General features: G+C 44.2%; 1 protein-coding gene across 1 annotated transcript; it reads right to left on the reverse strand.

Annotated features, from left to right (window-relative positions):
• Window positions 1-9,713: 9,713 nt before the first annotated feature.
• LOC103769940 (zinc finger ZZ-type and EF-hand domain-containing protein 1-like) lies at window positions 9,714-25,116 on the reverse strand. The gene is made up of 14 exons (XM_008937187.1): window positions 25,014-25,116; window positions 23,206-23,402; window positions 22,522-22,641; window positions 21,249-21,437; window positions 20,790-20,890; window positions 20,144-20,279; window positions 18,717-19,076; window positions 16,733-16,876; window positions 15,746-15,914; window positions 13,868-13,966; window positions 12,954-13,119; window positions 11,584-11,734; window positions 10,962-11,033; window positions 9,714-9,788 (listed from the first exon to the last, which is right to left on the reverse strand). The coding sequence occupies exons 1-14, from the start codon at window positions 25,114-25,116 to the stop codon at window positions 9,714-9,716; spliced, it is 2,082 nt and encodes a 693-aa protein (XP_008935435.1).
• Window positions 25,117-26,113: the final 997 nt, after the last annotated feature.

Below are 26,113 nucleotides of genomic sequence, written 5' to 3' on the forward strand. Positions count from 1 at the left end.
GGCCCCGCGGCCCTCCCGTGTCCCCCGCGGGGCTGGCGGCGAGGGCGTGGGTGGTGCTAGAGCAGATTTCAACAGCTGGAGTTCCAAGGAGGGATCTGAGCGGGTGAACCCAGCTCTGGCCCACCGAGGGCCTGAAAGGTCTTTTTTGGGAAGGTAACGCCCGCACCACGCTGCAGACTCACCACGTTCATCAAAAATCCAGTTTCCAACCCATTCAATGTTTAGACGCCACACCGAAGCTGCAGGATAATCAACAGCAATAGCATTCTGGTGAAAAAAAGGAGTGAAAAAATGATTTCATTCAATTATTTTGTGGCCAGCTCGCACAGCAGCCAGGCCAAATCCTGGCAGCCTGGGCCCTGCCTCCAGTCCAACCTTGTCAGCATGACCAGAACATCCTTGTGCCCATCCTTGTGGGCTTCTCCCCTCTCTGTTTGAGCATCACCTGGCAGAACAGGCTGGAGCTCTGGTGCTCTGGCCTTAAGCTGGCAGCCCAAGGGTGGATTCTGTGCCTGGCTGGAGAGGTTTCTGGGTGCTCTGGCATGGGGGTGGCTCAGCCACAGCAGCAGCGTGACTCCCCGGGCAGGGAGAGCCAACCAGCAGCTGTGGAACCCACAGCCCCAGGGGCCAGGGACAAGAAATGAGGTGTAGGAAGAGCAAGGCGGGCTCCTCATGGCCAGGTTGCCTCAGTGAAGAGCAGTGTCACCCGTGTCTGCCCGTGGAAACACGACTGATCTCCATCACAAGTCACCATCCTGAACTGGAGCAGGAGAAACCCCCAGCTCAGGGGCAAGGTTTGCAAGTGAAGGGAAATTCCCCCCAAAATCATTTCCATCTCAGGGTGTCTTCCTCTGGGCACAGAGCGGCCACAGGTTATGAAGCTGGTGTATATGTTGGTTTTTTAATCCCCAAAAAGGTGAGACAAACCCCTGGTGCCAAGGACAGAACAGGGATAGGGTGACCTGGGGGGGAAAAACCTTGCTCCTCTGCACTGCAGCCCTGGAGCCAGGGCAGCTCCCCCTGCCCAAGCAGCTGCATGAGGCCAATATCCCAAACTCACTGATTTGGGGGGGATTTTATGCATGGAGGGGGCAGGAATCATTCAGTGAGAACACCCTGTGAGCTGTCTTCAGAATTCCCACTGCCAGCTGATGGGGCCATCCCCAACCTCTGCCCTTCCGAGGTCTCTGCTTCTCCCACTCTGTCCCCAGCCCCTCTCCACCACAGGCACAATATTTTTGATGGTGAAAGCCAGAAAACAAAAAGCCCCAGCAAGGGGCCCTGGCTGAGCAGGCTGGGTTGAGACGCTGCCTGCAGAAAACCAGTCCCGGGAGGGTGAGGAGTTTCCTTAACTGGGAAGGGCAATGAGAGCACAGGCCCCAGGCAGGGCTTTCCTCAGTGCTTTTATTTGGGTGGCAGAGAAATCTGATGGCAATCGAAAGGAGCTGGAAAAACAAACAGGTGTGTCCGGCAGCAAAAGGGCCGTAGCTATAGCAATGGGACAGGCCCTGTTGACAAAAGGCTGCACAAAAGACCTTCTTTAGAGATTAAAGGCAGTTTATGAGCTGGCAGAGCTCCCTGGGAAGGTGCCGGGGCTGCCACCCCGGCGTGGGAGACAGGAGCTGACAAAACAGGGCAGGGGAACGTGCCCTGGGTGCAAACCTGCTGCCTGCAGCTGCCCTGGGGGGGCTGAGCTGGGCTGGGGGCTCCCGGTGGCCCGTGGCAATGGGGGCTGTGCAGGGGCTGCTCCGTCACTCCCAGCAGCACGGGGGGATCCCAGCTCTGCAGCAGGCACCCCAGTTTTTGGGGACCCCCCCCAAGGCTCTGCTTGCCAGGATGCTGCTCTCGCAGCGTCACCGTTTGCAGTCACAGCCCCAGGGTGGTGCTGGCTGGCCTGGGGAGGTCCCCAGAGTTTGGGGGGGAGGAGGGGGTGTAGGTGCCATGCCTGGTGCCCTAGCTGGGTGCCACCCTCAAGCCTCCCTTGCTCCCATCCCAGGCACCCACGAGGGGAGGGGGAAACACTGTCACCGGTGGTGTGGCCACGCAGAGAGCTCTGACGGCACCACCCAAAGCAGACCCATGAGGAGCAGCCAGTGAGCTCAACTCCTGAGCCCCCACCACATCCCCGAGCAGCCACAGGCCCCGTCTGCCCCTGCTCCTCCTCCACCCCCTGCAGAAAGGGGACACAAACCCTCCTGGGACACCCGACCCAGCCAGGGCTGGCACATGGGAGCTGGGAGTTGGGCTGTGCCCAGGAGGGAGGGGCAGAGGCCCCAGCAGAGCTGTGGCCAGGGCTGGGCAAGGCTTGGGGAGCCCGTGGCTTGCTGCTGGGGACCAGTGGTGGGACACAGACCCAACCTTTGCCCAGAGAGATCCACGCTCAGGTCAAGTTTTGCTACTGATGGGGGCTCCTGAACCCTGGACTGAGCCACCCCCGGGTGGGGGCTGAGCTGCAAGTCTCTCAACCCCAGAAGGTGCTCCACAGGCAGCCAGGGGAACGCTGTGGAAACCAGCCCCTGAGACAGGAGAGGAGACTGCCTGCAGCTTCAGGGGCACAGCAGGGACCTGCCTGCTTCCCTCAAGGGCCTCCTGCAAAGGGTGGTGTAAAAGTCAGAAGCCAGAAGTTGAGTTTCCAGGGGTTCCAGGAGATGTGGTGCTGAGGGACACGGGCCAGTGGGGACCTGGCAGTGCTGGGGGAGTGGTTGGGCTTGAGGAGCCTAAAGGTCTCTTCCAACCAAAGTAATTCTATGATTCTATGACCCTTGGACCCCAAGGAGCCCAGGTAGCCACTCGCCCCCCTGGCAGTGGTCAGTGGGTGCTGATTCTGAGCCTGTAGGGCTGCCACAGGGCCAGGAACAGGCACCAACCTTGGCTGGCCCAGGGGCATGGGAGGGGGCATGGAGCACCCAAAAGAGAGCAGGCAAAACCCCCCGGGACCTGCAGGGATCTTTCCCTTCCCTAGCTGGAGGACAGCTCATGGAGCATGCAGCACCTCCAGTCCCTGTAGTGCACAGCAAGCACCAGCACTGGGGACAGTCCAGGAGCTCCTAGACACAGACCCACACTCCTCATCCGTGGATCCCCCAGCTCAGCTCTGTGCAGACTCCAGGAAAGAGAAGCTGCAGCCCCTCGGGAGCAGGCTCTGCTGGCTTTAAGCATTATTAGAGCAAAATTCAGGGTGGGATTTGCTTTATTCTCAGTCAGCCTTTGAGTTGCTGGTGAATAAAACAACTATTTTCAGCTCCCCAGGTCCTGCCTCGACTGAGGGAAAAGGCAGAAGCTGCAGCAGGGGTGGGGGACCTGCCAGAGAAGTCCACAGCCATCGAGATGCCACCAGCTTTAAAGAGGCTGAGACATCTCCTGCAGAAAAAGCAGGTGCCAAAAGATCAGATGCATCACGGTGTATTTTGAGCACAGTGAATGAGTGGAGGAGCACAATTTTTCAGAGGAAAGCAAGAAGGACAATGGCTGAAGGCAGAGTGCTGTTGTTTGAAATCCAGCAGCGCATCCCAAACTGACCCCACAGAGGGTGAAAAGCTCTTTCCTCTTGAAATATTAACACTCACAGCACAAAGGAGCAAAAGCAGTTTACAAAATTAGAAGTATACCTTTGGTGGAGAGGAAAAAAAGCCCAAGCTGCTGCTCTGAGAAGAGTAACCCCCGAGGTGGTGGTGGAATGCTGTGAAGCCATTGACATTTTTGATTAATGAGCTTCCTGTGGGTGGTGAAGTGAAGGAGAAGGGGAGAGAAACACAGACATGACTTATCCTCCAGCAAGGCGATGAGACTAAAGGTCTCCTGACTCAACACTTCCCCTGACTCAAGAATTATCTTTATTTCTTTTCTGTCTTTGCAGATTTTGCTGGATGCCAGACAAAGCTGTAGGATTTGTGAGCTTCCTATCCACAGCGTGGTCTGTTTAGGCTCTGAGGCAACGAAACCAATTTCAAGCCTACCTTTAAATGGTTAAGATTACACCTTAAATTCATATTTAATTTAATCTAAGATAAGCACGGTGATGAACTGAGCCCAAATCAGTGTCTAGCTATGCAGGCAGATCAAAGCCCTCCTGTTGTAGGTGTCATACCACAGGGGATGACTTGCTGAGAGGGGAAAAAATCAGTACAGGATGATTTACTGGTGAGAAAGTATCACATCACAGGAGAAAGTATTTCCTGTGGCATTGGCAAGGGATCTGCTGCCCAGGAATTCTGACTGAGCTTCACTTGTCCTGTGAATCAAACTTGTCCAGGTATCAAACCAAAGCAAGTGGATTTGGTGATGCAGGTGGCCAGGAGATGCTAACAAAGTGTTTTGGAACTAAGCCTGCAAGAGAAGGTCCCCCTGACAAATATTTGCAGGTGCTTTAATTTTACATTTGTTTAGTTTTCATCACGTTGACTTTTTCCATGCAAGGCAAGCTTAAATATTTGTTGTTTGCACTGCAAATGTTAGGAAAAAAAAAAAGTGGTAAGATTTATGGAAAGTCAGATGGTAAAGTCAGGAATGGAAGCAAGAAACCAGCTTAAAAAAACAATTAAAGTGGTCAGAAAAGCTTTAGTAGGAGAAACTCCCCAGCAAATTACCTCACACTGAGGTGTTAAGACTCTGTCTCCAAGACAGCCCAGTTATCCATAATCCATTTTTTTCCATGTTTCCTAAATCCAAACAGTCCCAGATCTTCAATATAAAAAGAATGGATCTCTAAATGCTCAGGACTACCACAAAACCATCTGAGAGTCCCATCTGCTTATCAGGAAGGTTTATTGATGCTTCCAGCTGGAGGGAGAAAGAGTTTGGGTTTTGGTTTTAAAGTGGTTATTCCTCCCTATTACCAGCCCCACCACAAAACAAGCTGGGTACCACCTTTTGTGCTTTCTTAGGTAAAAATCAGCAAAGATTACTGCAGAATAGACCTGATTAAATTAGTCCTGACCATCATGGAAAGAATGAGCTTTAATCTCACTTCCTTCACCTCCTAGTTAATTCCTTCCCTGCTCAGAGTGGATTTCTCTCTTATTCACTCCAATGGGAACTGGCTCTGCTCTAAGCCCAGAGCTGGGCCAGATTGCTGTTTCCCCCTCCACAGCCCAGCACAGTTCCTGTTTTTCCAGCCTGTTCTACCACTGCACATTCTTTGTTCCAGTTATTACCCAGCCTGACTGGCCAAGTGGTGAAAAGCAGCCTCCTCACCTACACTGATGTTTCCCAGCACCCTAGGAGCTTTCTTCTACCCTGAAGAGCAGCTCATGCTTTTCATGGGCTCCCTTGGTGGGATTGCTGTTTGTCCCCTGCAGACAAGGGGTGGTCATAGAATCACTGAGGGTGGAAAAGACCTCTAAGATCATCGAGTCCAACCATCAACCCAACACTCCCATGACCACTAAGCCATGTCCCCAAGTGCCATGTCCACAGGTTTCTTGAACCCCTCCAGGGATGGGGACTCCAGCACCTCGCTGGCACCTCCTCACTCTGCCAGGAAAAAATTCTTCCTAAGATCCAATCAAAACCTCTCCTGGTGCAACTTCAGCACAAATCTACTCCTGTCCTACTGGTGGTTCCTTGGAAGAAGAGACCAACCCCCACCTCACTCCAGCCTCCTGGCAGGGAGTTGTAGAGAGCCAGAAGGTCTCTCCTCAGCTTCCTCTTCTCCAGGCTCAACACCCCCAGGTCCCTCAGCCCCTCCTCACAAGCCATGTTCACTCTGGATTTAAAATGGTCTAAAAGGGCAGGTCTTGCCTTGATGTTTGCAAAGATACAAGACCTGAGCTAGGCTGTGACAACTCAGGGCATCTGGGCCAGTTCTGTTTCAACATGGTGCAGCCTTCTCCTAAAGTAAGTTGAAAAAGTAGCCACCTGCTTTTAAGTTAGCTGGCAGCCTAATTCTGAGCTCTTGAAAGAAAAATAGTCTTAATTAAAAAGGGGCTCCCAAGCCTTATGGTTGTGAGCTCTCCCACATTCCACTGCCTGGGACCACACTGAATTTAACAGCAGATTAAACTGAATTTGTTAAGATTTCTCACCTTGCTTACACCAGCTGAAACTTCAAACCTGCTTGTCTCAGGGAATAGCCCCCACGACTTCCCAATTTTATTTGTCTTTGATGGAATTACCTAATAAGATCATTCTCTGAGCATGTGGAACCAGTGCAAGCAGCTTACAGCTTTAGGTAAATTACAGAAAGATGCAACTTCCTCACTGAACCTTTTCCCTGAGCCAAACCCAAGGTAAAAAAGCTTTAAATAAAGCCCATTGGTGGGAGAAGGTACAAGCACCTCCACTGATCAACACCACTAATGAATACCAAGAGATACTGAGACAAATCTCAGCTTTACATGAGACTTCTGAGCCCCCAGATGTGTTTCAGGTCTGGAAGTAAATGAACACCAGCACTGAAACCAAGGGATAACCACAGGAAAATTTCATTTTTAGGCTAAAGCCACTGGAATGTGAAGAGCAGGGCTGGGATTTAAGAGACAAGCCCAGAAGTATGTCTCAGATACATACTAACCACGGGAGGAAAAGCAGGTTTATGTACAGGCACTGGAAATGAGGATTGGTAAGAAAAACCCCAGATCTCACTGGAAAAAAAAAAACCCCAAGCATTTAACATTCAGTGAGGAGAGAAAAGCAAACAAAAAACCAGACACCGTGTTGTACTTTTTTTGTTTTTATAGAATTTTTACAATATATTTCTCTTCATTTGCATATTTTACCCACATCTGTAGCTTTCTTTTTACATGTTGAACTGAAGTGGAATAAATCTAAAGGTCTGATATATTTCAAACAACTGATAAAAATTGCAAAGTAGTAAACCCGTAAGAAAAGAAATTATAAAACTCTTTTGGAAGTGTTTAATGAAAGCAAGTCAAATGTATCATTAGGAACAAGATGGTTTGTTTTAAACACAGCTAGAGGTGATTCAGGCCTGACAACTTTTTTTTTTGTTGGTTTTTCATTCTTTTTTTTTTATATGAGGCACATTTTTTTCAGCATACCTGTTTCCCAGACAGCTTTATACTGTTCAATAATATCCTCTGCATCCACTGGGGACAGCTGCAAGATTTTCAAACTGTGGTTAATCACAAAGATTCATTATTGGTATTCTCTTCCTCTAAAACTATCAGAAGGAAAAAAAAAAAAATAATCAGTGTTTCTCATCTCTTAAAAAATCCAGGATGAATGATTTGAGTCGTAAGGCAGCAACAGATTCAGTGTCAACTCAGGTCACAGTCCTTCAGTTCCATCTAGTGGGTAGAAATTACATTTAGTGGACACTGCTCCTAGACAGTCCCTTCAGGGCAGGACAACTGACTCACAAGGCCAGTTACTGCTGGTAGAGTAAGTGGTACACCCAGGAAGGAACACTGGCCACTCCTGTGTCATCCTTGCAGCCTCATGTCTTCAGACAGAAAGCAAAAAGACAATCCAATGAAAAAAAAAAGTGACTATGATAGAGCCATGACAGGTTCTATGAGTGGTTTATTTACAGTCTTCATCCCTGATGTGAGAAAAGAAAAAAAAGCCTTCTTGGACTAAACCAGGCAGATCTCAGCAGCATGCTACATGCCTCAGCACATCAGCCCCCTGCATATCCCTGACTGCTCAGCCCTGGGCTCCCAGAGGCAGTGAGGAGAAAGTCCTACAGCTCAGGAAGAGCAACTTCAAAATGCTCACCTGTCCCTTCCACCAGCTCCCTACAGCAGGCTTAGGAAGGTCTCATTTTGGTGGAGCAGCTCCCCACCCCCAGTGCCTGCTCATGCTGTTAGGAGTGGGGGACAGTTGGGTCCTCAGGGACCTCCCCTGCAGGGAAACTGCAAACTCAGAGAGGTTACTGGGATGTGGGGACAGGGTGATCCATGCATTAAAGGTATGTCCCAGCTCTGATAATTCCCTTCCCACTGGGATGTCATTCAGAAAGGAAGGAAGCCTTCAACCTTCAACAGCAGGACACTCCAGGAGGGGTTGCAGAGTGGTTTCTCTCCACCTCCTTTCAGCCTTGGATAAGCAGTAGCTTTTCCTGAACTCTAGCATTCCCATTTGCTAAGAGGAATTCCTGAAGGCAATGGCTTCAGCATAGTGTTTCTTGGTCTTCAGTTTTAAGTCTTTCAGGTAGGATAATCACATTCTGATTCAACCTCATCCCCTAAAGATGCATTCATTCACTTTGCACTCAGCGGGCTGGACAGAACTCAGAACATCTTCAACTACAGCATGAGAGGCCATCCAATAAAAGATGTATTACTGCATGTTTCCCTCTCAGAGGGAGACTGGAGCACCCTCAAACTTTAGCCCCAGCTGATAAGACCATCAATTCAGAGCTCATCCTCCAAAGTGGTGCTCATTGCATGTTGCTGTTCAGGCACCACTCCCCTTTTGGTGACCACCAAGGGCCATAAGGATATTCCCTTCTGACAGGGCCACTGCCTTTATACAACTTGCATCCAGTTTTGGTCGCCCTTATTTTATTGATTTTTTTAATAATCCTAACATGGAGGTGAGGAAGGGAAGAGGACAATAATCTAGCATAAAATTTCTCTGAAGTGATACCTGACAAGACCAGCTCTGCGTACTGCGTATACAAAATACACCCCAAAATACTTCTGTGTTCTTTCTAACTCTTTGGAAAGGGAATAACCAGTGGAGTTGAGCAGGAAGAAAGCCAATTTATTTCCCTATAGAAGGTCTGCAATCCATTCCATGTTCACTCAGAGGAATGCAGTTATTGCTCTATAAGAGAAGACTGGATTATCATCTATCCCCACGCGGAGTGCCAGGAGTCCAGGTTCTAAACACCACCAAGAAGGACCCCCTAAGCCACTGAGTATTGAAATAGTTAAAAGAAAAAAGCCTCATGAGTAATTTCTTGTAAAGATGTGATCTTAAGAAACATCTAAGTTCCTCAGTTCTTCATATTAGCAGTGCTCTGGGAACGGAGCCTTTGCTCTCTGCACTAGGATAATGTCCTACTTGTCTATCATTCCATGATCCTGTGATCTCTATTTAGAATAACACACTGGAGATATAAATTAAGGTAAGAACAGATGATCCAGCTGACTGAATCAAAGAACAGGAGAAACATTAACCTCTTGCAAGAGGATGCTCTGGAACTGGAATCCTTCACCGCTGTGCGAATCACCCAGAATTTGTTTTACAACCTGCAGTTTAGTAAGAAATAAATTCCTTTTCCTTGGGTACTAGCCTTCAAAGCAAAAGCAAACATGACATGATTCAAGTGTGGACCATTTCTGCACCAGCCCACTAGGCTCTGGTTTGCCTGTTTCAGTTCAATGATACATCATAGATGCTGCTGATGGCACCACTCTGAGTTCAGCAGCACTGTCAAAGCTGTCACGTTCCATCAATCAAGTTTCCTTGGGAGCAGATGACACCAACATGGGGGCCTTCCATCCTCATACTCCAACTACCTTCTTGCATTTACTTCCTCTGAATAAAAAACCAAAATATTGTTCTATTTACTCTAACATGCTACAATATGTGCATACATAACTGTAGGCGACGCGTGAGTTACTTCAAGATGTGCTTTTTGTTGAAGTGAGCTTTACTTTTACAAATTCTACATCAAGGTGGAAGGAAGGAAGGCTGCAGAGTGCTGATGCTGAAGGAGCTTTTCCTCAACGGAGTTAAGCTGTTTGTTCCCAGGTTCCTATGGACAAACTACTCTATCCCATGCACTCCGGCCTCAGCCAGTATTAAACATTCCAGAAACTTGTCGATTTGTTTGGATAGTTAATGGCAAGGCTGATAGCAGCAATGTTTTTCAGGGCCTAGAAGAGAAGGAAAAACAAAATCACCTCAAAGATTCTCCTCAGTCCAAAACTGTCAAGAAATCTGTGTAGGCAATTAAACAGAAATGGGTAAATAACCATCCTGGTTCTACCCGGTCACCTCCTGCCAGCCCAGGGATTGTCCCATCTCCAGGCAGTTTCAGGAAGAAAACTGCATTTCCAGCTGCAGAAAGACCAGCCCCCTTCCCTACATCCATGTTTTGGCAGTCAAGAGGTCAGAGGTCAGTTCAGTAAAACAAGTGTACCCATTGACACCCTTTTTGGGGCACTGACTATTAAAGGAGCACAGCATTTGTTCAGTCACAACTTTCAGGGGCTTGCCAGTGTACTGTAAAGCCCCCAAACATTCATGTCTACTTTATAAAATTCCACTGGGCAACTGGAAATCATTCCTTCATTTGGGAGGAAAAACCTCCCACATCAGTACAAGTTACAGATGGATCTGTTGGAAAGCAGCTCTAAGGAGAAGGACCTCGGAGTCCTGGTGGACAACAGGTTCACCATGAGCCATCAGTGTGCTCTTGTGGACAAGGAGGTCAATGGTCTCCTGGGGTGTATTAAGAGTGTGGCCAGCAGGTCGAGGGAGGTTCTCCTGTGCCCTAGAGAGGCCATATCTGGAGTACTGGGTCCAGTTCTGGGCTCTCCAGGTCAAGAGAGACAAGGAACTGCTGGAGAGAGTCCAGCGGAGGGTTCTGAAGCTGCTGAGGGGCTGGAGCATCTCTGTGCCAGGACAGGCTGAGAGCCCTGGGGCTGTGCAGCTGGAGAAGCCTCAGAGGGGATCTGATCAACGCTGAGCAATGTCTAAAGCGCCCCGGGGGGCACGAGGCGTGCCCAGTGACAGGACAAGGGGCAACAGGCACAAACTGGAACCCAGGAGGTGCCACCTGAGCAGGAGGAGAAAATTCTCTGCTGTGAGGGTGCAGAGCCTGGAGCAGCTGCCCAGAGAGACTGTGGGGTTTCCTTCTCTGCAGAGATCCCAAACCCACCTGGCTGTGACCCTGGGCACCCTGCTGTGGGTGAGCTGCTGGAGCAGCAGGGGGGTTGTACTACATGGTCTCCAGAGGTCCCTTCCAAACCCCACCATTCTGTGATCTGTCCTGGCTACCAGGAAACCACCAAGCCCCCACCTCTGGGGCTGTGCAGCCTCATTACCTGTGCTGTGCAGCGATGAAGATGATCTTCAGTATTTAAGGCAAGCAAATACTCCTGTAGAGATCCAAGCTCCTGCAGCCAGAAAGCACTCAATGAACACCAACATTTCAACCAAAGATATCATCCCACTAATTAACATTAAAATGCTGATCATTATGGCAGTCCACAGGAACAAAAGGTATCAGAACCACCCACAAGAATCTCCTGGCCTAGAACACAGTTTGTGACCACAGAAATCAGTTCATTACAGACTGTTCATATGTGATGTTCAAAACCAACTTAAGGAAAACCACATTCAAATTCCTTTAAATTAATTATTAAATCAGCATTCCTCTCAGACTCAAAAGTGGCCTTAGGGCTTAATGACTTAATTGCACAGTAAGAGTCACAACTGTTACTTCAGGTCCCATGAGTGATAAGGTAACAGTAAGCATGCTCCTCTACCAGAATGTGCTGCCACACTCCAGAAGAGAAAGTTTTTAATGTTTCTGAAGCATTTCATGCTCCTCAAGCTCTGATGAGCTTTGGCAAGATAAAGGAAAGCTGTGGTTAATTTAACACTGAACAACGTTGTCATTCCCAGCCCTGGGGAGAGGGGGGTACAGACACAGGAGCTGCTTACAGTAACTCTGTTCTCTGTTACAAAGAAGAGTTCTGCAAGTGCACGATGAAGAGGAAGGAGAATTCCAGGCTTGGCCATGTCATGATACAGGTTGTTTTCCATATGGGTGAAAAGCTGCCAAAGTGGCTTCAACAAAGTGAGGTCACAGTCCCTAAAAGAAAAAAAAAGTAACTTAAATGTAACAGTGAGTAACCATGATCTTATACCTGTTTCTGGGAGGGAGGAAAAAACCCAACCAAATTTAAGAGTCAAAACTGTATGGGTTTGATCAATTAGATGTATAAAGAATTGTTTTTACATCTAAAATCTAAGCCCTCAGTCACTGTGTTTCAGCACAATGAATTTCACTCTGAGTCAGTGAAGTGGAGAAAACCTCAAATCCATGAATATGTCTAAATGGCTGCTCTAGAACTGAGCAGTCTCCTGAAATGAGGACTTTAAAGTAATTCCATACATCACTTGGCTATATGCTCTAGTTCCACTGCTTGAAATTGTACAATATTGAGCTACAGCACTGAGCAGCTGTTGTGTACAGGGCAGACAGACAAAAACTGATACACAGCTTTCGAAAAATGCCAACTCTGCCTCCTTCCTACTCCTGAGTTAAAGCTAGTCCAATTCCCCTGCAATGGTTTTATGCAATTGTCCATATTTATTACTATATGGAACATACTTTATGATTTCTCTTTCCAAAGTAAGCCAGTAGGATGCTGGTATTTTCATGATTTTGCTTGTTCTGAACTGAAAGGACAGAACTGAGAAGAATGTCAGTGTTCCAGCATTGTTGTCTCTGTTCCCAGCTTTTCCACTGAGTTTGTGACCAGACATGTGTAAAATGCCATAAAAGCTCAACCTTTTTTTGACTGTGTATTCCTCTACCATACATAATTAAGCATGAGCACACCTATCCCTTCCAAAACTCAATTACAGGCTTAATGGTACCACTAAAAACAATAACTGAGAAGTTATTTACTTTCCAGAGAATGAGATCATTGTTTCAAAAGTTTATTATTTCATCCTCACCTTAGTTCTGTAATGTAAAAAATGAAGTACGACTAACACAAAGAGAATAAATTTCTAGAAAATTAACTGAAATCCATTTTTTATCCTGTTTCAGGGTGATTTTTTTTTAAACAGCATTTGAATTCATTGGACTTACTTCGTTGGAGCCAAGAAAGAAAGGAAAATGCTTTCAAAAAAAACCCAACTTATAATAAGTTTTTGCTATCAATGCAATATAAATCGTATCCGAAAGGCAAATTAAGAATGCCTACTTCAAATCATGGTTTTCTGGCTTCAAAATAACACCAGCTCAGTCACTTTTTCTTCTCCTGCCCTTTGCCTTTTGGTGTAGAGCACAGAGCCCTTACCTCTGGGTGCTGCACTGCACTATCTTGAGGAGCAAGTGGATGGCCTTCAGGCGCTGGTGGCCAGTCTGGCGACACGCCACCCCCACCTGCCACTCCCAAATCCTGGCCAGGGGGAGGTGAGGAACTACCCTTTCCTCAGACAGCATCTGCTTTAGAATTTCAAATCCTGGAACAAAATAAAAAAATAGAGCAGTTGTTACTTTTCTTAGGATCCATTCTGTTTGTATGTTCAGTTTTCTCTTCTAAGTAGACTAGGTATTGTTTTGGCAAGCAAGAAATACCAAAGGAAAATATCAAATTGAAACCTGAGATAATTCTAGATTGCATCCTGACACTGCAAGTCTTTTCTGGGACTAAACTTAGATAAAAATTAAAGAATCCTATCTGAAATGAAAGTGTTGCCCAAATAGGACAAACCAACCACAGGTCCTCATTATTATGTGGTGTGCAGTAGAGGTTTGTTGATTACAAATAATCTACCAGCCTCAATTATATTAAAAAGAGGTAAACTCTAAAATAAACTAACAAAACCTTTCATGCTCTTGTCTAGAAATTAGATCCAGAACCAGCCTAACCACTTGTGGCTGCAATAATTTCTCTCCCAACTCCAGTGCCTTGGAGTGTTTACTAAATCCTGGGTGTAATTACTGCCATATAATGAGACTTTGAAAGCACACAACATTGTTACAATTGTTCTCCCCAAGTCTCTGTGAAGATTTGCTATTTCCAGCATAAAGTCACAGCAAGTAAGAAATACTGCTCAAATTTCAGCTTGAACAAAACTAATCCTGTTATTCCCAAAACACTGCAGAAAGCAAATTCCAAGTCAAAAAGAAGGGATAGCCACGAGTTGGTCACAACTCAGCAAAATGACTCCAAAAAGTCCTCTCCAGTACATTCTGAGCAGTGCTTACCTGTCTGAAACCTTCCCAGATGACCTGCTGTCACTGTAAACTTATAACCCCACTCAGTGTTGCTCATGTCAGAAGTAAATCTGTAATAGAGTGTGTCTCCTGTGTGCAAGGGAAGGAAGAAAACCCAGATTAATACCTTCCAAGTCACTTTTCCTGCCACAAATAATAAAATGTTGGTCATAAATTAATTCTAGCTATCATCATTCAAGAAGAGTGATCTTTTATTTTTTGGTAATTCTGAAATGCACAGAACTGAACAATCAACAGGAGGCTGAAGTAAAATGCAGAATGGTTTCCACTTTATGAAGACACTTAAAAGTGTAGAGACAATGTCTCTTATTTTTGTCAACTACATAGAAGAGGGAGTTAAAGAAACTCTGTTCAAAGCTAGACCTTGGCCCAGGTTGCCCAGAGAGGTGCTGGAGGCCCTATCCCTGGAGACATCCAAAGTCAGGCTGGATGAGGCTCTGAGCAACCTGCTCTAGTTGGGGATGTCCCTGCTCACTGCAGGGGGGTTGGACTAGGTGACCTTTGGAGGTTCCTTCCAACTCAAAGCATTCCATGATTCTGCAATCCACAACTTCACAGAGATAAACACCAGCAGTTTGCTGTAATGCTGAACAAAACACATCCTTACCTACTGTGCTCTGTAATATTGGATATGGTTAAAACCTAGAGCTTCCTTCTGATCCATGAGCAATCCTACCACCCTGGGACAAGCATGCTGGCTTTTATTGGGAAGGAGAATTTTCAAGTTTCACCAAGAAGACAAATGCTGAAAACATTGTTTAGGATTTAAAACAAAACCCAAATATTTAAAACCCTGTTCCCCTTTTCATCATGAAATGGAGCCACTGCTCTTTCCTACTCCTAGGAGTTCTGAGAAAGCCCTCCCACCAAATGCAAAGCCCAGAAGCCTTCAAATGCCTGGTTTCAGCTACAGCCTGCTGAGTGAAATCAAGAGCCTTAATCCAGGCAGCCTTGGCTGGAAATGAAGTTTCACAAGGTAAAACTCAAGTTTCACAGCCAAGGCTGCTCCAACACAATAGGCCTCAAAGTTCACTTTCCTGGCAAGCCTCTGCAACTATGTGGGAGGAAAAGGAAGACAGAAAGAAGTTCATAAAACCCCAAAACGTTTCTACAGAGCGCACATTTGTTTCTAACTAGCACCTTGTAACCCAAACCACTTTGGGAAGAGAGTTCCTAAATCTATTTACAGCTCCAGGCAGTACTCAAAGTAGAAGCTTCCTGTGACAGCACGGTGCTCAGTGGGTTAAAACAACCTCCCAGGAGCAGCACGGGGCGTGCAGCCCTTCAGCTCACTGCCTGTTATCAAAGCCCCACGTGGAGAACACAGACTGAAGCTGTCAAAGGACTGATTTTTTTTTTTCAGCCACCCTCCGTGGCAGCAACTGGAGACAAGGCACTGGCACACACTCTGTTTGCTCTGAGCACTGGTACAGCACAGACAAGAGATAAGCCTATCTTGCCTTTTTTTTTTTTAATGTGCTTCCTGTGGAAACTAAGACAAGGCAGAAACAATGTGAGTGAATATCGTGCAGAGCAAGGACTGTGCTGGAACACAATCAAGATCAAAATTTTTTTCCAGTAGCTGAGTGCATGCTTTGACTGAGGCATGGAAAAAAAAGGTCAAGCAGCTGAACAACAGATAAGCCTCCATTTAAGAAACAAACGTGAGAGCAGCACGTCAGAGCAAACAGACTGGGACAAGAAAAGGATTTTCTCTTCCCACACGTCTCAGGACCATCCACATTTAACTGTCATCTTTCAGCAGTTTCTCTCAGAAGTCCTGGATTCCAGGGATCCTACAGAACCTGAATCCTACAAGGTGTGCACTTTGAGACACTGCAGATTCACCTGGCAGCTCAAAGTCGTTCCATTTCTGTGGAGAGCCACTGAAGCTGTGCCGATCCTGCTGGAAATCACTGCTGCTGGACATGAGCAGCTCATCACAGCCCTCTTCTGTGTTACACCGAGGGTCAAACTTGATGGAGAGGTAGATAGCACCAGGAATGTGAACTTTATCCTGAGAAAAAAAACACATGATCCTCATATACCATAATCCCATATCACCAAGAAGCTACTGAACTTTTACCGTGCAAATGAGGGAGACATAACAAGTATTACAGCATCTCCATGGGGAAAAAAAACCTCTTCAATATTTTTATCCACAATTTAACAAATTAGCATGTTCTATTGTTTGTGTTAGCTGTTAAGCCTGTAAAATTAATTGCTAGCAACGCATTGTTTTTTTAAAAGAGGTAATTGTTGCTGATATTGATCTCGCTGCCAGAGCCTACAGCTTCATATGCATTTAAAATAAAAATCAGAAGAGTCAGAGCTGCAAGGAAATGAAAACTCCCATGACTGCCTGGAGGCAATAATTACTTACCAAACTATATTAGAAAAATGCTTTCAAACAGTATCAAGAGAAGAAAATCAGAAACTGTTTGTGTCAGGAGGAGATAATCTAAAATAAGAAATGCAAGGAAAAAAAAAGACTCCACTCCTAGCTTTGGTCTAACAGCACAAGGAAGTAACAGGCCAACAGAAACAGATCTCTGGATGAAAAGGTAGAAGTATTTGCTCATGAAAGCCCTGAAACCATTTAAGAATATGACCTGCTTCAAACACAAGCACAGTAAAACCATTTAAACTATGCACGTTTCACATGATTGGATTGGGACTCCATTAAAGTGCCTTGTTGAACATTATCACAGGGCAAGACCCCAGTCATCTGGCATCAACCTTTTCAGAAGCAAGACTGCAGAGATACTCCAGAGGTGCTCCAAGACTGTCCCATGGGTAGACACATGGAATTGTGCTGCCACAGGCAGGACTCACCTCGAAGTTGGTGTTGTTGTTGTAGGGGTGCCTGGACTCGCGCAGCTGGACGGCCATGCCGGGCTCCTCCATGAACTGGCAGGCTGTCAGGGCCATGGTGCCCAGCATGCCCTCACTGCACCCCTGCAGCACCTTCTGGAGAATCTGGGGAGGGGCAGCACAGCGTGTAAATGCCATCTGCTGTCAAACCCACATTTCCAAACCCACTTGCTGATGATTGGCAAGAGTCGTTTCTAGGCGCGGAACGTTTTGGAAGAGAGAATCAAAGTTGCTAGCAAGGAACAAGACAGATTCACCAATGATGTCTGCAAGTGTCACTGCTGTAAGTGCAGGAGATTTTACTCTGTCCCCTGTTCCAGATCTTTCTGGCTTTGATAAAAATGTGACAGCTCTTAGCTACATTTCTTTCCACAAATGCTAGAATCAAGGCTAATCCATAAAGCAACTAACAGTAAACCAACACTGCAAACAAGGTAGAAAAACAACTTTGCTGACATACTAAACAGACACCTTTACCTTCTACACCTACAGGTTTTGATTTGAATTGAATATGTCATATGTTGTAGCCTTCAAAATGTACAACTCCCCATACAAGAAGAACGAGTAAGTATCAGTTAAGTGGCTGCAGTGTTTGAAAGCACTAGATGCAAGAGCTGTGTCTTTAAAAACACAAATAAATGTCATTGAATGTAGGACACACTAAATGCTAATTCAGAACAAGCTGAGCCTCCACTTGTTCTTATTTTTCCAAAGTGCACAAAGGCTCTGAATCAGGAGTCCTGCCACTCCAGGCTCTTTCCAGTTCATCGTAGCAACCTGCTGCATCTCTTCACCTGCAATTGTCTAACTCCTCCTATAAAACATAATAACTAGCTCAGACCAAAAGGTTCATCTCTAAATCAGCCAGGAATTGATTCTGTGGGGAAAAGGAGTATAAAAACAAAGGTAATATGTAGCAGAGTGTGTTCTTTCCTCCACGCACTTGCAGAAGAGCCTAAGGAAGTCTACACTTTTGTATTTAATATCCCTGAACAGATTTTTATTCTATCAGTTCATCCTGTTGTTTTCTGAACCTATATAAACACCCTGTGGCAACAATTCCAAGGACATACTGTGTCAAGAACCAGTTCTTTTGGTTTGTTTTGGACCTGCCACTTATTACCTGAATCTGACACTCCTTTGTTTTCTTACTGGGAGGGCCAGTGAACAATACTTGCTGTTAACTTTTGTATGCTGCTTACTGGTTTAGAACTACAGAGAAAGAGGAACAGACTTTTCATTGCTCCTCCTCCCTCAATGTCCCCACATCTAGGCACAAATCTAGGATGAAGAAAACTAGGTGGTTCCTCATACTGATGTTATTCCATGGCTATAATGATGCCTGCCACTCTTCTCCAGACCTCTTCCAGTTAGACTGCATCTTTTTTTAAATGAGATGAGGGAGTCAGGTCACATCCTGTAATCCAGAGGAGAGCACCAGACTGGCTCAGTGACATACTGATGCCTTCTGGTTTATTTTTAATCCCTTCTTTGAAGAATCACAGCACTTGGTTTGCTTTGACTGCTGTGAAGCACTGAGCTGACACTTTCATTACAAATTACTATTGTAATTCTAAGAGCATTTCCACCACAGTAACAGGCAGCTCATCAGTGAAGTAGCAGGTATTATAATATACACACTGAGATCTAAGAAAAAGCAGCTTTCAAAATGGACTGCCTGCTTTACCAGTTTCTCCCCAAGACTTATTTTTCCATAGAACTCTTAGAGAACAGAAAGAGTTGTCACAGAGCTAGTTCTTCCATTTTCTGTTAACAAAATCAGGACATTAAGACACTGACAGATTCTAACTGCTTTCTCAGAACTAATTTAAAACTTGTAGTTTCAATTTAGTTTAAAAAAGGAATTGGAAGTATTTTTGTAAGGCAGAGTCTCGTGGCACGTAGGCACGGGGCTTGTTCACACACATAAGCAAAATCCACTTACTTTTTCCCATAACTGCTTTTCCTCTAGCTGCATAAGCATGTCCAGTATGTATGTCATATGGGCTGGGCCACTAAGATCTAGGATTTCCTCATTTATTGCCACATCATCTGGCCACTCAGCTAACAACGATGCCAGCACATGCCTGGCGTAGAGAACAGCGGTCGCCTCGTTGACACGATACAGGTAGTCCCTCACAGCCTTCTTACTCCTGGAGTCCAGCTCCTTGTGCAGGAGGATTGAGCTCTTGGTGCGACGTTGCTTGGCATAACTGAGCTGCAGGTCACTCTCTGTGTTGGTTATCAGCTTCTGGGCAACTGGATTGGTTTCTTCTGTGGCTTTCTCACAGAGCGCAGGCTTTGACTGCAGAAAAGAAATGCAGGCTTGGAAACAGGCTCTCAACAACTTACTTCCTTCTATTTGCATAGCTGATTGGTCCCTCAGACTGTAAGTTGAATTTACAAATGAATTTATTTTTTATAAATACATCAAGGAACACAGAAGTGTGATCTCTCACACACCTACAGGGGCAGGAAGCCTGTTTATATCAACAGACTTCACTGTACACTGATTCATACACTGTACACAGGAGCAGAAACCACAGTTTGAATTCCAACCACATTAGAATTCCAAGTGTCAATTTAAGCTGACCTACAGAGGTAAAGCCAAAGCACCACGCCATGTGTGGCACAGAATGAGCCAAGCTGGGAGGGACCTCTGGAGATCATTCGGCCCAAATATGACTGAGCCAACTTCAAAACCAAAGGCTTTGTCTAGTGAAGTTCAGAGAATTTCCTGGACAGCATGTTTCAAAACCTCTCTATAAGCTGTTTTAAGGCAATTTTTTTTTGTTGTTTGGTGGTGGTTTTTTTTGGTTTTGTTTTTTTAATTATGTGAAACTACTTCAGGAAGCCCTTGATCCACTTTGGTGTGTAACTGATAGACCCTGGGTGGTGCTACCACACAGCCAGGAATCAGCTCCTGAAATAAAGCCAGGAGTGGTGGGACCATGCTACTGAATGCAAAGCCTAAAGTTTGCAAATGTACTGCCTGCTTTACAAGAGAAATTCATTGCTCCCTGGTGCTGCTGAAATTACTGTAAGATAATAATATGCTAAAGCAGTAACACTTGTGGCATAAGCTTACAGTAATTAGATACAATCTTTCCAGTAGAAAGAGAAGAAATAACAGCATGCAATCACAATTTGTGACCTGAGAATCAAGCTCTTACTTCCTTAAGGAAGAAATTACAAGGAAGAAATACCACCTCCTTTTATCTGCTTATTTATTTTGACAAAACCCATTAACAACAGATTATTTCAGTTGGTTTAAAAAAAAAAAATCAGTAAAAATTTGTTACTAAAGAAAGCTGAAGTTACTCAATGCCTAAATTCTTTCACAAGTGCTCCTTTTTGTGGAGATGAACGTACCAAGCATGGTAAGATGATCATATCTGTGTCTACTGCCTTTGAACTCTGCTCCTCCAGCCTCAGACGCTTGCTGGGTTGCCACTTCTGAGCCAGAGTCCGGATCCTCTCATCTGTTGTAATTACATCTCCATCAAACCTTACAAGAGGCAAAAAGAAAACACACAGACCCATTTTGAACACAATGCAAACTAAATTAGTGCAATTACATGTAAATTACATCTTCCCACTTTTTGTTTTAGAAGGATTCATTAAACTCTGCCTATTTTTATCCTATCATATTAACCAGCTTTCCTGTTCTAACAAGTTATAAATGTTATAAAATTGCTCATCCCTGTAGGAACATGGCAGCTCCACAACATGCTTTGATTACTAGAAGCCACACAAACTCCCCATTCTTCCTCAGAATAATTTAGAGAGATAGGAGATCTATGGGAGATACAACACTGAAAAGAATGTGCAATGTATTTCAGAAGATGGTGACTTCTTTCCAGAAATACAACTTAGTAGGAGTTTCTTTCTTTACTTTTTCACACATGGAGACCAAATCGTATCCTTGGAATAACTTCTATTTGGCACCCCTTATATTTTAGGTTACCACCCACATCTAGTAACTCTGTTTTTCTGCTGGACCCAGTGTTTCCCATACCTCTTTTGAACCTCCAGGAAAAAAGAGTCTGTTCTTTTCATTTGCAACTCATACATGGCTCGAAGAATGTGGAGAGGTGCATTAAGTGCATCGTGTGTCATCTGAGCAAAGAGACAACAAAAAGAGAGACAAAAAAAAGACATTAAAGTTAAAAAGAAAGATGAGTTTCTTTAAGGATGATATAGGTATTATTTTCCCACTTATCACATAGGTAAAGAATTAATGAGCTTAATATCTGGATTAGTAAAAATTCAATGTAATTTAGCAAAAAGCTTTATAGTGATTTTGTAGTGTTCATTACTGTAGTTCTAGTTTATTTCCTTTAGATAACAATACATTGAAACCACAGGCCCACATTCTGTAAATTTAGAAGAAAAACAGTGATATAAACTACCAAATATTTTATGCAGATAGAAAATTCACAGTAACTTCAAAGGAGGTAAAATTAAGCTTAAGTACCAAGAAGCATATTTTGGTGGCTTCATCTAAACCCTCCAGAGGATCAAGTTTGTTCTGCTCCAACTCAACAGGAGCAACAATGGGTTGCTCTACATCTTGATCTTGTTCCCTTTCTTCCAGTTCAGTATCCTCACGTTCAGCCAGGGAAGTGATCTCTTTCTTTGAGGAATACAGCATTATTGACAAAATCTGCACAGAAAAAAAGGTAGCATATGGTGTGACAACTGTAGATATTACCAGTGTATCTGTAATCTGCACTTTATAAGAACATTTTAAGACTTGGACAGTGCTTAACACATACTATTCTAAACAGAAGCAGCACCTAAAACCAGACAAAAACCAAACCCAAGACACAAAACCAAACCATTTCCCACATCACAAATGAGTAACACCCTCCAGGCTGCTATAAAGACAACTTAAATGATTAGGCAGGAGTATAAAAAATGAAGAAAATAATTATTTAACCATTTCAGTACATCAAAGGCTTGAGGATTCTTAGATAAGAAGAGAGCAGAGGTGACTACCAGCAAAGAGCCAGCAATGCCCCTACACACACTTCTCATTTGAAAGCACACCTTTGGCTTCAGCACAGCCAACACGAGTACTCCTATCAGGAAGAAGAGTGTGTTACACACTTCCCTGGTGCTTGATTTGTGTCAGCCTCAGCTCTGAGGAGTGATGCAGGCAGACGTTTTCCTGTTCAGGGCAGGACACTGATTTGGGGGGATGCTGCCCAAAGGGGAGGAAGGTGGGACACCTCTCTGAGTCAGGGCTGGTGCTTTGGCTCAAGGTCAGGAAGATCCCACAGACCTGATCTGATTCTGCAGTATTTGTAACCAGCACTCAGAAAGAATGGGTCCACATGCACATTGATCTCCTCCTAATGCACCACAGTATTGCCTCCTTTGTCTATGTCTGAGCAATGCAAGCAATGTTTTTCTTGAGATTAGTTATTTTTTTTAAATTGAAGAGTGGAATTTTCAAGAAGAGTCTAAATATAATTCCTAAAAGGAACTGAGTAGGTGATTGATGCCTCATTTTGCAAGTTTCTTTCAAATACAATCCAATTAATTACGATCAACTCCTGCTTTAAGGAAATTAGATTATAATCTACACAATTATGCTGATTTAGGGATACAGTTAAGTGAAATGTTTTTATAAGGACTAATTAGAAATACTCTCCAGACTTCATTCACAAAAGGGAAGTGCAGTGCCATAACCTCTCACACCATTGTGTGAAGCCTGACTTCTTACAGGACATCACTTTTCTCACCTCCAGGTCTCTGAGAAGCCAGGTCTTACTGAAGCCAGTTCCTTTGCTACATTTCTTCACTAGAAGCTTGAGTAAACCAGACTGAAGAAAGGCAGCTTGGACCTCCTTAAAGCCATGAATCTACACACACAGAGAAGTAAAAAGGTAACAGTGCATCACAATGCTTGCAAGGCCCTATCACACAGCCCCAGATACATTTCCTGCCCAGATGTTCTACATTGGGAATCTTTTCCTTTCATCTCCCTAAAAACAACCCCCAAAACACAAATCCCACTTCAAATACCTTAACAATATCCTCTATGACACACACAGAGGAGTAACTGGATATCTGTTTTGCTCTACAGTCAAAACAACACAGATCCCCTCAAATACTTTATGAGTAAGAAAAGGGGCAAGTGAGCTTCACAAAGTGTTACCCCTACAAATTTCTTCTTCAGCTTTCCTGAAGGGTCAGCCCCCACAGAGGAAAAGCAATCCAACTTTCAGCTCAGACTCATGAATGCTATTTAAAGCCTAGCAGCATTTCCAACCTCCTACAAGAGAGGGGATAAAAGGAGCCAGCTGGGAGAGAAATGAACTTGTGTTAGCTCCCCAGCCTGCTTAGTCCATACCCAAGTTCCTAGTATAAGGTAGAAAATGAACTTTTATTTATCTATAACCTTCTATGAGTCAGGCAAAAGATACCTTAAGTGTTCTGTAAAGCCCCTTTAGGGCGAGTGACAAGACCCAAGTGGCTTCCACTGCCTCAGCATAGCTACTGTCCACGGTGGTCTGCAGAAGGTGTGTGGATATAAGCACAAAGTGCTGGAGATACTGTCTCAGCTGGGTCTGGGACTCATTGCCTTCCTGCCCACACTTCTGAATCAGCTGATAGTCTTTCACTGCAAGAGAGAGAACACACATTCACTGGGTTCATCTTGAAGTGTTGTGAAATCATCTCTTACCAGGAGACACAAGTAGGCTGAGACATGAACACGATCCATACATGAAGTACATTCTAATAATGGTCTTCTACTAAATTACCTCAGACTTGTTAGAGAGTCATGAAAATATTTCATTTTTCAGTGCAGGTTAAAAAAAAAATCCTAGGTAACTTCTGGCAACAGCTGATTGCACATATTTGCATATAAACAGTACAGCAGACAAAATTGTATTCTACAATTAAAATGGAGAAAATTCTGACCTGCAATTGGTATGCTGAATTTAATCTGATTTTACTATCAGTTAAAGTTTTAAAGTTTCACTCACTTAAAGCTTAAATTTCACATTCAAAATGGCATAAGTTAAAAATTTTAATATAAAAGCTTTTTTCTTCAATATCAAAAAGCAGTTTAGTCTGTTGATTTTTTCCCAAGTGTCTTTTAAACAACTTCAAAAGTCAAAACTTAGGACAACCTTTGTTTTATTAACTTCACAATATCAGGTCAGGTATGCCAAAGCTGAAAGCCCTCACTCCTAGAAATGCAGCTGATTTGTTACATGTGACATGTTTACCTTGACTAACTTTTAAACAAGGTAAAATACAGGCAGACAATTCTCTCTGGTACAACAAATGGGACCCAGGAGGCAGCATCTACCTCTGGGGTTTTATTCTTTTCTGGTGGGTTTCCTTAGTAGCCTTTACACACCACAATAAACAGACTCCACTGATGTGCCCTAGGACAGATTACTCCAAAATATCCAGACATTTCCTGGAGTACACACTATTTCATGCTGTATAGCTCTTTTTGTCTCAGATTTTAGGGTTATCCAAACTGTTCTGAAAAGCTCCTTCAAAGAGGAGGAAAGCAGAGAAGACAGACTCCTGACATTTTATAAAGCACATGACAACAGAAGTTAGGCCTGCAGATTTTACAGAATCAGAAAAAACAGCCAACCCAGCATCATTTCAGCAGCAACCAATTGCTAAGGGGTATGTTTGTGTTTGCTCTTGGCCTTCATTTCCCAGCAGGTAGCACATCTTGCCCACAGTAGAAATGCTCCCTTCATAAAAATGCAGAGTATTTTTTGAGCAACAAATGGACTATCCCAAAAAACCTGAAGCTCTGAGTATCTCTCCTTCCCAAAGCAGCTCCTCACTCTCAGAGGCAGCATGTACATTTTTTTCCATTTGCAATTGTTTTAAACCATTAAACCTTTTTGTAAAGGATAAGACATGAGCTGTTAGCAAATCCCCAAACAGAAACAATTGCTTAATCAAAAACCTACTTCTGAGATTTCTCAATTAATAAAATGGCCTCAACAGTTTCCTTAATCCTTTTCTGAATAAGTGTCAAGAATTTTAAAAAGAAAGTGAGTCTCCATAATTTTTACTGCAGAAGCTTCACAATTTGGTTTAACCTATGAGCAGAAATTGAGGTGACTTATTAAGAAGGGAATTCAAACTCTGCAGACCTGCACACAGTGGTCTAGTTAGAATATGCTTTGGGGTACCCATAATAACCTGCATGGAAATACTCTGATTCTCTGATAAAATAAAAATGTCACAGAACCTGTTTTTCTCTTTCTGGTTTTGATGTCTACCACGACTGCCCTGTTTTTCTCAGTGAAATGCTTCAGGATGATCACGTTGTGAGGCTCATTAGCATTATCCATGTACACAGAACGAGTCCCCATACACAGCACCTGAAATTGCAGCAAAAATCTCAGTTAGGATTTGGAATACTTCTCTGTAAATACAGTTGTCTTTTATAGTGGTTACATTTGCTTGTACTTGGTATTGTGTTTTTTAGCTAAATGATCTGCTCACTGACAGGTATTTGATGATCTTTAGGAAATGGCAGTTCACATCTATAAAAAAAAAATATGCCTACAACCACCAATTTATTGCTACAGAGGCAACGTATCAGAATTACAAGTATCAAGAATGAAACTGGATTGTTCCACTTGTATAAAAGCCCTTTTTGATATCCAAATGGACTAAGCTGGTTTTCTTGTGATAGTTGTAAGTAGCACTCAAAGAAATGTAAGGCAAAACCAGCTACATTATTCCTCAGGAGATAAACATTAATCATGGGGAAGTGGAAAGATGTGAACTCTGACACACGCTGTGTTCTGCCAGATCTCCCCAGCTGATGAAACCTGTAGTATTTAGAAACAGAAACCTAAAAGCTCAAACCAATTTCATTTCCATTAGTATCAACAGATCACTTACCTCAGGAAACCCAACCAGCACCAATAAAGTGAAGATATTGGTGTGCTTCAGCTGGAAGGGCAGTTGCTTTATGCAGTGGTCAGTGAAAGCAGCAATCACATCATGCCACTGTGCTGAAGAGTTCAAAGACCGAAGAATATCTGCCATGGAGCTCGCCCAGTCCAGACCAACACGACTGCAAAGCAAGAGCAGTCTGCATTAGGAGGGCTGGCTACACACTTACCTGGAACTATTTTTCCTCAAGATGGCATATTGCTGTTTTCCTCAAATATTTGAAGCTTTCATGTCAGCTGACAAATGAATTCTATTTCATTTTTCACCACTAGAGCATAAATACTCCTCTTAAAGGGTTTTCTTAAAGGGTGTCCAGTCCCAAACCAAAGTGTGCCTGAAGGCTGTCACCTTTAATTCCTAATCTTAGTTTAGAGCTCAGAAGTT

The sequence above is a fragment of the Merops nubicus genome, unplaced genomic scaffold (assembly GCF_000691845.1).
Source record: "Merops nubicus isolate BGI_N331 unplaced genomic scaffold, ASM69184v1 scaffold32813, whole genome shotgun sequence".
Classification (NCBI taxonomy): Eukaryota; Metazoa; Chordata; class Aves; order Coraciiformes; family Meropidae; genus Merops; species Merops nubicus.